Source organism: Astyanax mexicanus, chromosome 14 (assembly GCF_023375975.1).
Source record: "Astyanax mexicanus isolate ESR-SI-001 chromosome 14, AstMex3_surface, whole genome shotgun sequence".
Classification (NCBI taxonomy): domain Eukaryota; kingdom Metazoa; phylum Chordata; class Actinopteri; order Characiformes; family Acestrorhamphidae; genus Astyanax; species Astyanax mexicanus.
The window spans coordinates 16,689,308-16,707,960 of record NC_064421.1 but is presented as its reverse complement, the minus strand read 5'-3'; the positions used below and the strand labels follow the sequence as shown (position 1 = coordinate 16,707,960).

General features: G+C 36.8%; 1 protein-coding gene across 1 annotated transcript in view; it reads right to left on the bottom strand.

Moving 5' to 3' along the window:
- The window catches only part of LOC103042905 (kelch-like protein 29), a 153,251-nt gene that overhangs the window by 112,999 nt on the left and 21,599 nt on the right, over positions 1-18,653 (bottom strand). The window contains exon 3 of the mRNA XM_049463972.1: positions 4,683-5,020. Coding sequence (XP_049319929.1) covers positions 4,683-4,964 — 282 coding nt within the window. The 5' untranslated portion in view covers positions 4,965-5,020. The remainder of the gene's footprint in view (positions 1-4,682; positions 5,021-18,653) is intronic.

Sequence of the window (18,653 nt, the reverse complement as noted above, 5' to 3'; positions counted from 1 at the left end):
GGGAAATATATAGAGAGATCATTGAGATGTACTGTAGAAAGAATGACAGAGAGAGAGGGACTGAAAGAAAGAGAGATGTATATGAAATGAGAGTGAGAGAGTTTGAGACGGGGAGGTAGAGAGTATACTGTATGTGTGTGTGGGAGAGAGAGAGAGAGAGAGAGAGAGAGAGAGAGAGAGAGAGAAAGTGAGAGAGAAAAAGAAAGAGAGAGAGAGAGAGAGAGACAAATAGAGCTAGGTGTGTGCATTTGTGTGGGTGGGTGGTGTGAGCGTGATAGAAAGAGAGAGAGAGAGAGCGAGAGAGAGATAGAGTGAGTCTATGTTAATGTTCTCTCACAAGCTTTAGCAGTATCTCTTTTCTAAATCTGAATGTGAAATGACTACAGATGTGCAGAAAAGTGTACGTATGAAAAAGAGAGAGAGAGAGAGAGAGAGAGAGAGAGAGTTAAAAATGTTAAAAATAGGTTAAATGTAGGTTAAAAATGGCTTCCCACACTGCCCTGTAAAATAGCTCTCAGGGGCTACTTTTGGGTAGTGTACCTCTTGGTGAGAGATTGTTATAACAGAAATTATGATAGAATAGAACCCCCTCAAATGCATTATTTCTTAAGATATCTCAAATTAGAATCAGGTCTGATTAGCAGGAGCAGATAATTAGAAATGATATTGGAGGAGCCTGTCCTATTTAAACCTGTGTAATTTATGTGCCATGTCCACCAGAACTCATACACTACTTCAAACTAACGCTTTTGTCTGCATTTCAGCCTTTTAATCACTAAAAATGAAACTTTTTTTTCTAGGTTTTAGAAGAATATGAATATGAAAATAGATTTAAAATGATCTCAGAATGATTAGAATCAGCTGTTCCACACACAAGAAGCGCAGAACAACAGTCCTAGCAAATTCAGTCCACGAGCAGCAGTTTCCTCCAATACTGATATGTTATGACTGGACCTGCAGGTAGCTCTTGACACAGTACATGCACCTACTATCACAAAGAGACTGTACAAGTTTGATTTTCATGGGAGGTGTGCAAGGAGGAAGCTTCAGGGTGAGAAGTTCGCCAGAGAACATCCAGACAAAGAGCAGGACATCTACAACAGTGTGCTTCAGGACATATGATCTAAACCCAATGGGATCAAAACAAGCACAAAAACCTCATGTGAAAATGTCCATGTTTAAAATTTAATGATGAATTTATTTGGATCATATACTGTCCAAGAACAACATATCATCACTGATACTAAGATAAATCAATAGCATATTAATGCATTTATATATTTTTGCATCTTTTTGAAGGACAATGACATTTTCAGTACTAATATTTTTGGAAAGGGTATCATTTTTTCTTCACCTGCTGCAATTCATTTTGTGACTGAGAAAATGTAAGGAGTAGAGGAAGGAAGAGAGAGCCATTATCAGAGAAGCAGCCAAGAGGTCCATGGTCACCCTGGATAAACTGCAGAGATCCACAGCTCAGGTGGAAAAAATTGTCTACTGAACAACTATTAGCTGAATACTCCACAAATCTAACCTTTATGGAAGAGTGGTTAGAAAAAAAAACAGCCATACGAATTCCAGTTTGCAGTTTGCCACAAGCCATACAGACCAAAGTTTAACTTTTAGGTCTAAATGTTATAGTTTTTTATTCATTAAAATTGTTGAAAACATTGAGAAAATGTATTGTTTTCTTTTTACCTCACAGTTGCATGCTGTGTTACAAACTGTGTTGTTCTATAACATAAAATCCCCTTAAATAAATTAACTTTGTGTAAAAAAAAAAATGTTCAAAAGGTTATAAATACATTTTTAAGCAGTACATTCTATTCATACTTCCTGCAGAATGAAATTATAAATTGCTCTTTGCTAAACTGTTAAATTTTTGAATTGCTTCCAACCAAAACTCACTTAAACAAAAATAAGGATCTTAGAAGCAACTGCAGCTTTAGCCAGTACTAAAAATCCACAAACTTTTGAACATCTAGTGTAGTAGTGTAAATAAGCATATGTTTATAAGATAAAGAAATGCCACCATGTATTACCAAGCAATGGCCTCCTTTTTCTTTACCTGGATTCACATGTTTTAAAATATGCTAAAATCCCAGCCCTCAGGGCAGCATGCATACGATATGCATAATGTGTTATAATATATTGCATTAGAGCCTACGCCCACCGTAATCTAGGGGGCTGCAATATGTGATTGCTGCATTTCCTTCCCGCCTTGCTGTTCAGAAAAAAAAATGGGCGCTGAGGAGTTTCTTCTTGACGCAGATCAATAATCACCCTTGCCATCCGTTATCAGAGATGGCTTGTGGAGATATGAGGAGGGAAATATCATGTGTGGGGATATGCTGGGGAAAGGTGGTGGCTCCAGGCCTTTCATGATGGATGACAGAGAAATTGACCCTAAGATCTGCTGCTGCTTTAATCTTTTTTCCCCTCCCTTGCAAGTACAGAAAAAAAAAAAAACATAGCATGCTGGTGTTTCACTGAACTCACCATCAGCAAGCATTTGAAGGCAGATATACAACTCTGGAAAAAATTAAGAAACCACCTCTGTTTCTGAATCAGTTTATCTGATTTTGCTATTTATAGATATATGTTTGAGTTAAATTAACATTATTGTTTATTCTATAAACTACAGAGAACATTTTACCCACATTCTAAATAAAAATATTGTCATTTAAAGCATTTATTTGCAGAAAATGAGAAATGCCGGAAATAAAAGAAGATGCAGAGCTTTCAGACCTCAAATAATGCAAAGAAAACAAGATTATATTCATAAAGTTTTAAGAGTTCTGAAATCAATATTCGGTGAAATAACCCTGGTTTTCAAATCACAGTTTTCATGCATCTTGGCATGTTCTCCTCCACCAGTCTTACACAATGCTTTTGGATAACTTTATGCCACTCCTTGTGCAAAAATTCAAGCAGTTCAGCTTGGTCTGATGACTTGTGATCATCCATCTTCCTCTTGATTATATTCCAGAGGTTCTCAATTTGGTAAAATCTAAGAAACTCATAATTTTCCAGAGCTGTATATTATACATAAAAGACATACCAAAATATAAATAGTAATCTGGTTTAAATTGTCAGATGACAGCTGAAGTCAGTATATAAATCAGTTATATATAGTGACTGACACTACTAACAACATATATAATATGATCTTAGCCACGTAATACAATACGGAATTACAGGGCATTCACCACTGTGCAAAACAGAAGCCTTGTATATGTTTAACCAGGTCCAGAAGTGGCATCGACATCTCTGGGTTCAGAGGTCTCTGGGATTGACCACCACACAGTGGTTACATGTATTGTGTTTAGACCAATCAGAATTCCAGATCTTGTTTGGAAAAAAATGGGCAACAAGAGCTCTGGAACAAAGACAAAAAAAAAAAAAAAAACATCTAGGCTGTTATAAGCAACACGTCCAAAAGCCGGGGTCTGTCATTTTTTGAGGGTGTGTCACTACACTTACATGTTAACAGCATTAATGCAGAAAAGCATACTGAGGTCTTAGAGCAGCATATGTCCCCCTTAAAACGACCTTTTCCATGGGTCGTCCATGCAGTTTTCAACAAGACAAAGTGGGGGAACAGGGTATGGGTACTGTGCTGGTCCACCTGCAGCCCTAACCTGTCCCCAAATGAGCATGTGTAGAATTTTTTAATGAAATGCAACAACATCGATCCTGTTACACACATTATGTGCTTGGGACAAATGGGACAAAATCACACCTGGAACAATCCATCACTTGAAATTCTCTAGTTTTTTGAAAGTGTGTTTAAAAGTGTGTTTAAGTGTCTTAAAGGGGACATTTTTTATGTTCCTATTTTTGTGAAGGTAACAAATGAAACGGAGTTAAGCAGAATAATAAATAAATAACTTCTTTTGTTAATATTAATACGGTAACACTTTACTTGGATTGTCCATTTAATGGCCTTTTTGATGCTTAACTGACATTTGACTAACATTCAACTGAATAGCTATTCACCGCAATTTAACCATATATTGAATATAAATATTAAAAATAGAACATAACTCTACACCTAACCCTAACCTTAACCTAAACTTTAAATCTAACTCTAAACCTACTGCTAAAATGTTAAGATTGGAGTTTGGGTTAGAGTTGGATGTTGGGTTACATTCAACAGAGAGTCATTTACTTTCACCTTTTAGTTTAATTGCTTTTAATAGACATGCAGTTGAATGTTAGTTGAATGTCAGTTGAGCCACATCAAAAAGACCATCCAAGTAAAGTGTTACCCAAAATGCAACAACATCGATCCTGTTGCCCAGATTATATGTGCTTGTCGGACAAAGAACGGGACAAAATAACACCTGGAACAATCTATCACTTGGAATCCTCCATTTTTTAAAAAAAAAGTGTGTTTAAGTGTCTTAAAGGGGACATTCTTTATGATCCAATATTTTTGGGAAAGTAACAAATCAAATGGAATTAACCAGAAATATGTTTGTTTTTTCTCCATACTATCCCAAATTGATTTGAGATTGTAACTGATCTCCAAAACAATCAAACCAAACTGTGTTAGCTTTTGAGAGTTTAATAATGCATCAAATATATTTGCCAAATATATTAATATAACTGGATTAAATATTTAAGTGTATTTAACATTAATTACACCCCTATATGTATATCAGTGTAGTCAGTCGTACCTTAGCAGTAGAAGTGGTGCAGGTGGAAGCCAGGCGCTTGCAGGCCAGCTCTGTGCTCGAGGTGGTGGTTGCCCCGGTGACAGGGGTGGGCAGCAGCGAGGGGATGACGGGAAGAGGCAGCAGGCCAGGCCGGTTGTTGCCGCTGCTGGGGACGGAGGTGGCGGAGACGGCGGTGGAGCCGCAGCCGTTAACCACCACACAGCTGCTGCTGACGCCACAGCGCTCCCTCCTATCCCACACCAGGCGGAAATCCCGCTCGAAGCGGTGGTTATGCCGCGACATCACACACCCACTGCGTCCAAAAGAGCCTCTTCTGCTCAGCAGGAGTTCAGGAGAGCCTGGAAAAAACACCAACAATCAAAAACTGAACGTTAGGAAGCCATTTCAGCAGATAAAAAATAAAAATGAAAAACACCCTTATTAATCATTTCTGTTATTCAGGTTTTAAGCTGCATAATTTTTCTACAAACCTTGGTAAAAAAAATCTGTTCCTGTTAATAGTTAAGTAATGAGAAGGTCTTTGGAAGATATAAACTCAAAGATGAAATATTCTTGTACATTTTTTAAATCAATCTTCATTTAAAGGATCCAATATCAATTTATATAAACAATACATTGATTCATTTAAATTTCCCTCTGCTGAAAACCTTTTTGGTGGTGCGGATTTCATTTTCCAGCAGGAAATGGCACACTGCCAAAAGTACCAATCGTTCTTATATAATATTCACATTTTCTGAGACACTGAATGTTTGTGTTTTCATTGGTTTTAAGCCATAATCATCAACAATAAAATAAATAAAACAGATTGCTGATTCGAATCCTGATAATGTAGGTTGCCATCAGCTGGTGTTGGGACAATACTAGAGAAAGGGGGAGTCCTAATGAGTGGGTTGTGTAATAGGCCTTGTAAATTAAGAAGAAAACATGATTCAAAAATAAATAAATGAATAAATAAATAAAACAAACACTGAAATTATTATTTTTTTTTTATAAAGGATTCTTTTATAAAGTCTTACCATTGAAAAAAGTCTGTGATTCAGCCTTCAAATACTGCTCAGGGTCTGTTTTTTGTGTAAATTTCCATTCCACTGAATTGTTGACATTTTTTTGTTTTCCATTTACCGCTCCTCTGCAGGATGTCTCAGCAAAGACGTCCAGTCAATCATTAATCCGTTTTTTTTTATTTTCTGTTCAGCTATGCGCTTCGAAGGTGAGGATGGAGTAAGCCACAACAGTGCTGGGAATATTAAGCTGTAAAAGCGCATTTATATTGAAATTTATCCCTGAGTGAGAAGTGTTCATTCCTTTTTGAGCCATAAAAAAAGAATGTAATAGTTGATTGATCTGATGCAATAGGTAGCAATTTGGGTATGCTAATGCTATGCTAAAAATATTTAATCCAGTTTGGATGAAAACAATAAAAAACATACTGAAATCTCTGTCCGCCACTGCGATTTGGTGGAACTGACTCGTGGCTGTGAACCAAAGGCAAGGAATGAATTGCAGTTTATCAGTAAGCAGGCAGCGGAGGCAGTTTGCTGGATTGGGGCCTGTAGTGTGAGAACTGAGCAGAGCTGAGATGATGGACAATCAGCTGCAGCAGCAGTGTAGGGCAATTAACAGCACATAGATAACAAGCCTCTCCTCCCTAGAGGAGCACCATGGACCAGGCCTAATTGCCCAAGCCCTCTAAAATCCCATCCAAGGGCATGTCAAACACAGCTTTTTTCATTTTCAGTGAGGAAACAACTTTAAATCTTAAACTTGGAAATCACAGAAAAGTGCCCAAAGGGCTTCTATCCTACATTTTGTTTGTATATGTACTCTCAGGCTATGTTCAGACTGCAGGCAGATTGGATTTATATTAATTTTTTTCATTTGCAAGTGATTGGACAGATTGGATTTGCATGTCTGAACATCACAAACTTAACTGCATAGTTTGCTGTTTTAGAGAGGTCGACTTCAGTAACTGAATGTTTGTGCTTTTCTTAGATCCGCACATTATAAATGAGCAAGGGTTCCTTATGATACATATTTCCAACAAACACACAAAAAACAATGTTTGACACAATAATTAAATTAATAGAAAACCTAAATAAACTGATCAACAGAACATAAGCAGAATGCTTGTAGTAGGCTAATGTTTATAGGCTAATCTACGCTTTAATCATTATTCAGTGAAGGCATTTAAAACCCTATAAAGGTTATAAAAACAACCTCAAAGAACCATAAAAATGCTAAAACGATTCTTTGCATAGTTCAAAGTGACATTTAAATAGAAGCTTATTGAAATGAATAGCACCCATAGTTAGTCACATAAGTCAGTTCTGTTCAAAAGGCCATGAAAGAGTGTCAGAAGTTCATAGCTACATCCTAATGAGGACTGCTTTATGCAGCCAGAGTAGATCTGGTGAGAGGACATTTTGAAAATAAAAGTTACTCCTAAATTAGCCCACTGGATAAACAGCTTTTTAGATTGTCTTTCAAGCTCTTTTTCCTCACTCACACTGTAAATACACACATGAATATAAACACATGCACACTACTTTTCACATCTGCTAAATTAGTTATGGGAAAAAACACACACATACAAAAATACTTTAATTTCAGCTTTCTGTCCATCCAACCACAATTATTCGATGCAAATCATTATCTTCTAAACATTTCTAACTAGGATTTCAGTCAGACAGACTTAAAATTGTCCTGTGGTGAGCAGAACGCAGCCCTGCTAGCTAGGCTAATGCTAACTATCTTTTCTCTCCTAATACAGAGTAACTTAGTTTAACATTAGCATTTATTGTCAGACTGACAATTTAACATTTACTGAATGATTAATTTATACTTGAATTCAGTGTTCATATTAATTCACCCTGTTCAGTGCGTATTACGGTATAAAAACTCCTAAACATACAACCATCTGCTCTACTTGTGCTACTCTATTGTGCGACAGTATGAAAAAAGAGGGAACTAATAAAAGAGATAACTAACAGAGTTGCTATAGGAAGAAGCAGAAGTTAATCTAGCTAAGTGATTGATAAGCCACTAATAGGACATAAACATGGTTCACAAAAGTACATTGTGCAAAAAAATGAATGCTTAATGAATAGATATTAAATGATTAATGTCAGCCCATATATAATTATTTTATTAATATTCCAGGAATGCACTGAATATTTGCCATGAGAAATTATCTGAACACAAAATGTTCAGTCAAAAGAGTGAAAAGATTAAATAATCTGAACAAATTTGTACTCTGTTGGTGTGTCGGCTGGGACGTGGAAAATCTTCAGTGAATAAATAATCTTCTTTTCTTTGAACCAGAAATACACAAATACATTTAGGCCATTTAATTTACATAATTACGTAAAACATTGCACATTTAAAGAAAACCTGTGGAAAACTGTGTTTGATATTCAGTATTGTCCTTCAGACAAATGTTTCATTTTATGCCGTTTCAGTCAAAATTTAAATTTTGGTGCATCAGCTGGGCAATATGTGCAAAATTTATATTGCAATATATATATATATATATATTTTTTTATGGATACATTATAATTCCGATATGGATATAAACGGTATAAAAGCCAGCGCCCATGGTGTACATAATTAAAAACTGACAGAGCTGGACAATATTGGCAAAATTTATATCAATATATTTCTTAACTTCGGTTGATATGGTATAAACCAGTATAAAAGCAGTATAAAAACCAGCACTCATGGTAAATTCTTAAAAACTGCTATTCAAATATTCTTTCATGCATAAAACACTGGCAGTTATCCAATTAAACAGGACTACTTACACTCTCTGTATTAGTGTTTGGGCCAGTTTTTTTTTTCTTGTTATTTTTTTTATTTATTTTTAATTTGATCCCATTTCCGAACCAATTTGGAAGGCCAGTTACCCAACCCACTCATTACGACTACCCCTATTAATAATAATGCCCTAAAACACTAAAGGTAAAGACTAGAACATGCCTACATGACTGACATCTTTTTGAACTGCGGTTGATGCATCACTAGGTAGCGAGTGCACTTGGTGGAAAGCACAGTGACCCAGCTCTGATGCATTAGCCAACAGACGCATGTGCTGACCAACGTCACCTGCTTTCTTGGACTCAGGTTGCTAATTGAAAAGCAGCTTGATAGGGGTCAGTGTTGTTTGAGCATGGATGATCTCCTCTATATCCTTATTAAAGAATACACTGTGACAAAATATTGTCATATTGCCCAGCTCTAGCGCATCCGTACTAGAAGAAGAAGAAGAAATTATAGTCTAAATTAATAATTTGTATCAAACTAAATTAGTTTTACAGTATTAAAAAACATTGAACTTTTGAACTGTAGTGCTTGAATGCATTTACTGATGTTACTCTAAATTTAGCCTCCAGGATAAATTCAAACAACTACATTGTCTTTCAAGCTCCTCACTCTTTCACACCAATGAACACACACACACACACACACACGGCTCATAGCAGAGAGTAAGAAAGTGCAGAAAGATGTTATTTTTAGATCCATTCCACTCTAACAAAAACTTAATCAAATGTACCAAGAGACGCTCCACAGGTTTCTACTGCTTTATTCTTCAAAGTGAAAACAGTAGGAGTTGACGCTGCTTGAGTTCGTGATTAGTTTCTATTCAAAAACTTCCAAAAATTTTTTTTCCAAATTAAAAAGGAAACTGAGAAAAAAACTCAGATCGTCACACCTCTCAGAAAACTGTAAATGTTCGCAAATGAAGTTTGCGAATGCTGATTTTGTAGGGATGTCATATTGTACAGTTTGAAATGAAGTGCTCGACTATACATAGGGCCAAATATAAAACAGGATGGCAAAATCTGCTGGTGGTAAATCAAACCCTCAGGGATTCCTCGTCCTCCAGAATGAAGTTTCTGAGTTTTTTTTTCCCTTACTCCTTTTAAACTGAAGCCCTGCAGGATTTATCCTACATTTCAAATGACTTGCTATAATAAAAGCACGGCTGGCTGATCATATCGCGGCTGACGCACGGCTAAAAAAGCAGAGAGGAATGATTCACGGAGGTGCTATTCCATTTGTAGACATGTTCAGCAAGTCTCTAATAAGGCAAGATATGTAAATGGAGATGAGGATAAAAAAAAACGCGACCTGCAAATGACTGTTATTAAACGATCACCTGTTTCTATTTAAACACCGGCTGCAGGTTCACGATTTCTTGAATTGCAGGTAGACTGATTACATTTACAGATTCAGGCCAAGTGAACGGTGACGTTTCTAATCAATTCCAATCAATGTCTTCTGCTGGAAAGCAGGTTCTGACATGCAAGTCCTCAGCCTTCAGTCAAAAGGCCAAAGCTTAAGCTTTATAAGAGCACTCTCTGCCAATCAGAAAACCAGAATTAAACTGCAAACTGCACATTTTCTCCTAAATGCCACTGCTTTCATTACTCCTTAACCAACTGGCTCCTGTGAGACATTCCTCAATGGCAGCATGGGGAGCAGCAGTGGTGAGAACATGGCAATCATTAGCAGAAAATTGTATCATTAGCCACATCAGACTTCTGGAAACAGGGCCAACAACAATATAGAGAAAGAAACCTATGCTACTAGACTACTACCAAAAATACACATACCTGTACACTTTAACACTGTCTAAATAACAACATAATCATTTAGGCCTAATTTCTTAAATTAAACAAATACGGCATTCTCTTCATTTCACACTCCTGCTTCATGCTGACACAACTGCAAACCTGAAGACTGTAAAGGCTGCAAAAATCATTAAGTTTAAACAGCAGATTAAACAATAAATAAATATGAATTTTAATTTTATAATTAATTATTAATTATTTATTAATTATTAATTTATAATTAATTTTATAATTAAACAAGTAATATGGTAAAATGGTCATTTTTTTCTGGTAGAATTTAAACGAGACATAAAAAAAACAATCTGTTTGACTCTTTTATACATTACATTTAACGAGGAACAGTTTGGGGATGGCCCCTTCCTGTTCCAACCTGACTGCGCACCAGTGCACAAAGCAAGATCCATAAAGACATGGATAAGAGAGTTTAACCTGACCTTGGCCTGCACAAAGATTTACCCCAACCTTAACTTGAACCAGCTTTGGGATGAATTAGAGTGGAGTGTCTGACCTCACAAATGTGCTTCTGGAAGAATGGTAAAAAAAATAATAATAATAAATAAATAAATAAATAAAAATCATATAAACACACTCCTAAACCTTGTGGAAGCCTTCCCAGAACAGTTGAAGTTGTTACAGCTGCAAAGGGTGAGCTAACATTATATTAAACCCTATGGATTAAGAATGGGATGTCACTTAGCTCATGTGTGTTTGAAGACAGTGTAGTTAATACTTTTGTCAAAATAGTGATTTTCAGTAGGGATTGTCTAGTTTTAAAGCACAGTGTAGATTTTTTTATGTAATGTTGGTAATATATGCTTGTCATTGGTTTCTCCTTTAGATCATTGCCTTTACTTGGTCTACGTTCTTTTAACACCCCATATTATTAATCTCATGGTACCCCTGAACAAAAGGTAGGGTCATAAGAGTGAACATTAGCAAGATGCTGAAGTAGCAGTTACAGTATATCCACTCACACAAATCAGTGCCTATTTACTGGTGGTGTCAACTATACAGATATAATATTTTCATAGCTGAAAAAAGAGACAGATTGGCCAGTTACACTTGACCATCAATCTATATTGATTAATCGTGAGTCTTTACAGCTTCCTTGCCAAGATGAAGTGATTGGTTTATTCCCTCCAGTCACACAGAAAGCATCCGCAGCCAAATGTTCAATTTATTATCAAAGTTTAATGTTCCTCTAGTGCCCCTCATAGACCAGTTCAATCAATCAATTCAGAATGTTCTCAAACCTGCGCTGTTACATGATAAACTGAGCTTAAAAAAAGAAAAGCTAAATATATATATATATATATATATATATATATATATAAAATAACTCATTAATGATACTTAAATGACCTGATATGAACATCTGAACATCTGAAATCTGTTTCTAATCTGTAACTATTGGTTATGTAAATTAAATCCATCTGTAAAATGGTTCTTATTGGACAATGACTCCTTTCTGATCTTTAAATTCTTATGCAGAGTGCTAAAATATTAATACTGGGGAAATGGAGTGCTATTAATACAGATACCATCTTGTTATATTTAAGGGGGTTGGGCACAATGTCTAGGAAGTCAATGCAGAGTCTGGCGGGAGTTACCCGGCCAGTCAGAAGTTGCTCTGCATAGCATATTTCATTTTGCTTATCTGAAGCTATAGACAGACTCCAAAGTGAGTTCCCACACCTCACTTTTTTCTGTCCAGAGGAGCGGCTTTATCGGCCCGTCCTCATCTGACTGCAGCAGCAGAAACCATTTTCAATTGCTGGAGGATCCAAATGAGTGAGGTCTGCTCCAGTCCACCAGGAAATGAAAATGCAAAGCTAGCCATCTGTGTGAAGGCAGTGCAGGACTTCCACAAAGCAAAAATTAATCAAAGAAGCCGGTTTTGTCAGTCAGTGTGCAAGACCCAAAGGCTCAGAGAAAATCTGGGAGGAACAAACATACAGATCCTATGGTTGCTCATCTGAGACTGGACTCTCTGGCTCCAGAAGAGGGACTAGGAGAAAACATTCTTGGTGACAAAAAATTATTTAAAAAAAAAAAAACACATTAAAAAGGAGTTGCTGGAATAGAATAAAACTTTATCTAGATACAAGATCAGATTCAGGCTGGCATACAGGTTTTGTATGGCATCCTGCAGCACATTTACACACAAATGTTGCTGTTGATGCTTGGCCTGTAGATCCTGCCCACCAATAGGTTGCAAGAACCGATGACCGGTCAAATTCTTGCAGTGTGTGGGTGAACATTATCCTGCTGAGAATTGTCATTTGGAAGTCCTGCCATGAAATGGAACACGTGGAAAAAAAACATAGGGTGTCCTGCACATATTGCTAAGCTGTTATGAAACTTGTATCATTACTAGGCGTGGCTGACTGTCCTACACAATGCGCACCCCCCAGATCATCACACCAGCATTTGGGGCAGAGAAAAGGCTGAATTAAAGCGCTCACTATGATGCCTCCATAATGTCATTGTCGGATCTCAACAAGTGGAGACAATATGTCTATGTGATTATAATTAGTGTAAAAACAAAGAATTATCTTTTTACATGATGTAGTTTCTAAAAAAAAAATTATGTCCACATATGAGGACTTTAATTTATATTTCGATTGAACACAATGAAGTCGCAGTTAGTAATGATGTGCAAAACATTTATTTTGTGCAAAACAAAAGTAGAAACAACAATTGGGCCCCTTTAAGCAATAAGGTTCATTTGAAGCGCTGCTTCAACACAAAGAAATAACAAAGTAAAAAAACAAATATTTACTGTATTTACAGCTCATTTCAATTTCTGACTGAAATCGAAACTGTAACGGGTTAAACTATTCTACCACCACTCGGTGACAGTATAATGGCCTCATACGAGGACACCAGGCTCATGTAGAGCAAACTTTAGTGTTATGGTCTAGACCACCTTAAAATGTGATGTCCACACATGTGGACGCCAGGTCCTAGGAGGATAACAAAACCACTAAAAACGAAGGCGATGTTGGCTGGCCTACCAATAGCATACATGCCATGAAATTAGTTAATAATGCGCCCCCTTCACAACGTCTGTCAACTGCATGTCATAAAGGCATGTCTAACAGTCAATGATCTCTCGCCAAGAGATATACTACCCAAAAACTCTGAGAGTTTTTTTATTTTTTTATCAGAAAGTAGGGAAAGCAATAGCGATAGCAAGACCCAGTGTCCAATCAGGTCATGCTGTAAGCAAGTGAGTGTAAATTAATCAGTGTTCACCCCTTTCAGGAATACCAGCTTTCTGCTGTGCAGTACAGTGAAAGCAGTTTAACAGACTTTGAGTTACAATGCTAACCCCACTCTAGACCTGCTACATCACTTAAGCAGCACAGTCAGCTTTTTCTGCACAGAGCCTTCATGCTTGGCTACAGAGGCGCGGGTGCCACAAGACTGTAAGCAGAAAGCAGCAGATGCCTCCCTGAAGAGCTGAGAAACATGCATGCTGCACTTAGATTGACCTTGGCTATCACAGTCTACAGAGCAGTCCCTCTGAGCACTACAGAGTGGAAAGCTTGCATGAGCTGCATCTATTAGTGTAACTCCCCTCTGGTTCTTACAGCAGCTGAAAGTACATGATGGTTGTGTCATTTTAGATTGCATGGTGGTCTTCCAACTAAAACATCACTGTTATACAGCAGACCAGTGTTTCTGAAGTAAGGCAGTCCACTCCAATTTTATTTAGATTTATTTGAGACATGCAATGAGTGCTCTGCAGCTCTTGATTACCTGCCACAGACAATTCGGATGGATGAATAAAACCAAGGTTTCCAGAGACATTTAAAGCAAATAAATTGAAATAGCATGACGTTCACAGCTGGTCATTACTGGACCCCTTGACATATTGTGTGTTATTGCTCCATCTTAACCCCTTAAATCATACAGGATCATATGTGGGCCCTTAAGATTAGTCGTAGTAGTTATTGTATAGCTACAAATGAATTAGTGATAAATAATATGTATTTAAATTAGAACTCAAAATAAGCGCTAAAAATGTATACTTTAAAATAAGGCTACTCTATAAAGGGTTTATGAAGAAGTTTATTAATGTTTAACATATCTTGACATAACTTTATTCATTTAACTACACAGATTAATAATTACAGGAATCATAATGTGGTTTATACTTACATATTAAATAACTGGCTTTCTATATTATTTTATTACATATGTTCTTGCTGACTGATGGAAAAGCAAAGTAAGATAAGCAAGATAAGTTTTTTTTTATTTCTTACCGCAAAAAAATAAAAATACTAATTAAAAACATATCACCAGGGGGCTCCACGTGGTCTAGTGGTTGAAGCGCTGCCACTGTGATCGGGAGATCGTTGGTTCGAATCCTGTTCATGTAGCTTGCCATCAGCTGCTGACAATTGCCCTTGCTCTCTCTGGATGGGTAGATGGCGCCCTTTCCCCACAGCCCTCCTATCAGCACAAGGCGTCTGTGAGCTGATGTATCGGAACAGAGTCGCTGCGCTTTCCTCCGAGCACTCTGTGATGCTACTCAGCAATGCTACATCAGTAGCAGTTTGAAAAGTGTGTCAAAGGAGGCATTGCCTAGTCTTTACCCTTCTGGTGTTGGGGCATTACTAGTGATAGGGGAAGTCCTAATCAGTGGGTTGGGTAATTGGCCTTGCAAATTGGTGAGAAAATGGCATAAAAAAAAAATAAAAAGATTAAATACATATCACCAAGTACTGTAATGATGTCCTAAGCTTTTTTCAACAGAACCATTAAGCCTTAAAGAAGCATTATGCCATATTTTTTGTTGCTTGCTAATTGGTTTAATGGGCTCTCCCTATTGCTGAGGAATGTAATTCACTTTTAAACCCCTGCCGTAAATACACATTTCTCTTTATAGTTGACTGGGGTGAATACAAACAGGAGGCCCTGTGTTCTGGACTAGTGCAGGATTCTGTTAAATTTAACATGAAGCAATTGGTTTAACAACATTGGTTTAACAGCTGCAGTAATTATCTGGAAATGGCAGGAGCCATTTAGCTCAAACTGTCAGAAGGACTAAACCTGAAAGTGGGGTCAAATCGAGGTCAGGTCACATTTTCACCATACATAAGTGCAATTACTGTATTCACACTTGCCTAAATGAATCACACCAAAAGGTGAACAGAATCAATGTAAAACCATCATGAAACACAAACATTAACAGTTTTCCCAGGGTTGCCGTACAAGCCTGTCACAGAAACTATTTTAGTTTGGATCTTACAGTATATTGTTCCAGAAATAATTGTGATAAATAATATTGCCACTAATATAATGATAATATAAATGAATAATGAAGCAGTTACTTCCTTTTTTCAGAGAGGAAAAAACTTTAAACAATTAGGTATATTAATGACATGTAAACAAATAAATTAAACAAATATAATTAAATGCCTGTTTTTAGACAAAGTTGACATTCATTCATGTTAATTCACGTTAGCATGTTCTTCTTGATTAGAAAAACAATTATAACATAACATAACATATATATGAGGTCAACAAAATTATTGAGGCCATTGTCTATTTATGCTGATGAGCTAATTATCTAGATATGCCTAGTTGCTGTTGATGCCATTCTCCTTAACACGAGCCAGTGTACCATCAGAATGATTGTGAATCTGTTATTTTACAGTAGCACTGTTACATAACGTTGCTTTAATCTGCAGTTCCTTTTCTGGGACACCTTTTCTTGTTTAGATCACTCAGTGCTTTCTAAATGCCAAAGTCTTATAAAACCTTCCAGGAGCTTATCTGATGGCTTAGTGTTTTTTTCTATGCACCAGAAAATTAGGTCCCAAAGAGTATTAGGAAAGATAAACACGCAGCTAATATGCAGCCATAAAGATTTTATATGAGGACGCCTTTTATCGTTTTTTTTTTATCCAACTCTGCTCCACTTGGCTGGCTTCCACACAGGCAGGTCAAATAAGGTCACAAACAGACACACACTAATGAGGGCATCCTATGTGCTCAGACAGAGTAAATGATGAATGAATGAGAATTAGAAATACTTAATAACAAACTACTCCAGTGTTGGAGGACTGTGGGATATGGGAGGGTGGGGGATGGATGCTTAGCTTAAATGAATGCACACTACTGAATATTTTAGAGGAAGGTTTTCATCTACAGAGTAATCTAAGTGGCCCACTGTTCAGATCACAAACAGCGTGCAAAGAATTTAAATGTGTATCTGCACGCAAGCGCTCATCTGAGGGACTCCACACAATCAGCGCTAAACTCCGTTTTAAAAAAAAAAAAAAGCAATGGGCGGAACCCAGAGACTGCTCGCCAAGCATGTCCTTTCAACCAGCAAAACATGCAGCATAAGTACAGAAACGTAAAGCATGAACTCATGCATAAGAAAACAGTTGTGATGCCGGCAAATTATAAATTACCTGAGGGAGGAATATAAGTAACCGCACTTCTTCAAAGTGCCACACTGAATCACAATAACAATCCGGTGGGCACTGGCTTCACACAGACCGCAACACAGCGCACAGTTGGAAGTCTCTTAATTCTCTGAGCTGACAGAACCTCAAGCTTCAAAGAAACTCTCATTAAAGAAGTTAACACACTTCATTTGACATATACAGCGCACGTTACGTTTCACCAGAGGAAACATTCTCAAACAATTCATATAGGAGTAGAGCAAAACTCTTTAGACTAGAAAAAATAAGGCAGTGGGGTAGGGCTGTAAATTGGCTAGAACTTGGTGATATATTCTCTCGTAACCTCTGTACTGTGATAAGTATAAAATTGTGATACGTCACAATACTGTAATGAAGGAGATATATTGCAGTTGATTAAATGAAATTTAAAAAGCGGTCACTTACGATCATTTTTCATTAAATCTGAGAAAAGTTTACTTTTTGTGCAATTAGAACAGTGGAATCTGAAGAAAGAGAACAATAGTACTACACAAAAAAAAACACCTGGCACCTGAGTTGGAGTGCAGAGTGAAGGAACAGCAGCCTCTAGAGCTCCTTTAAGACAAAAGAAGAGCCATTTCAGAATCTACCTCGTCAAGCCGACAGAGAATAATGTCAAAAGTGGCCAAAGCAAAAGGGCCCCTTTGAAAAAAACTGAAGCACAAAACATTTTGTGGTTTGTTAGACAATTTGTGCATAGGCTCTCCTTCATAGTTTATGTCTTTAATACTAATCTTATTAATCTCCAATTGAGGAGAAGAGGTGTGTCCAAACTTTTGACTGGTACTGTATTATGTATCATGACTGTCCTTTAGTATGCGGATATTATATCTTTGCCAACTGATCACTATATTAATATCACCAAAACATTTTTTTTTTATGTAAAAGAAAATTGCAATGTTTGCCTCAGTTGTTCTTTGCAGTTATTCTATTGTTAAAATATAATAATAAATAGGTCAAAGTGAATGGATAAAGAAAAATATAATATTCAAATGCGAATAACAAGAATGTTTTGCTTTGTTTTTTGCTATTTTGAAGATACGATGTTTTCCGAAAACAGCTATAATTATTTATTTATTCTCCTTTTTATGATTTATGATACAAAAACATCTTCTTTGGAAGATGAAAGAGAGACCTCTCTGTAGACTGACCCACGAGCATTAACATTAAAACATTGCAAAAGCAGTGCAGGGATAACTGAAGAACACAAGGGGAAAAAGAAAAAGAAAACAAGATAAAGGGAGAAAAAAAAACTTGGCTCTCCAGCAGACTAGCAGTATACTGTCAGCAACACCTGTCCAGCTGGCCGGCCAGGAAAGCATTATTATCACAATGTCAGCTTTAATCAACATCCTAGTCAGCAAAGAGATTCTGCTGTGCCACTGCCGCAGTGAGACCCTGCGTGTAGGAACATAATGCACTTATCAGGCTATTGACCACCTACAATATCAGTAAATTGATATTGTTAAGGTTTAGTCTACCTTATAGACTTTACAACACTGTGAGACATTCACAAAATTATGTGGAAAGAAATCCACAGATTCATAGAGGCACTGCATATTTATTATCCTTCTGATTCTGCAATGGACCCCATGCCCTACTTTTTTTTTGTATTTTATGTAAAGTACAAACCAGTTTATTTGGTTCCAATATATACAGTATCTCCCAGAAGAGGGATATACTGAATACAAATATTTTTTTATTATATACTTATATTTTTTCATGGTGCAACACTATAGAAACAAAACATGGATACTATTTCGAGTAGTCAGTGTACAGCTTGAATAGCAGTATAGATCTTCTTAAAATAACAAAAACACAGAGCCATTAATGTCTAAATAGATGCCGACACAACCGAATACACCTCACAGTGAACA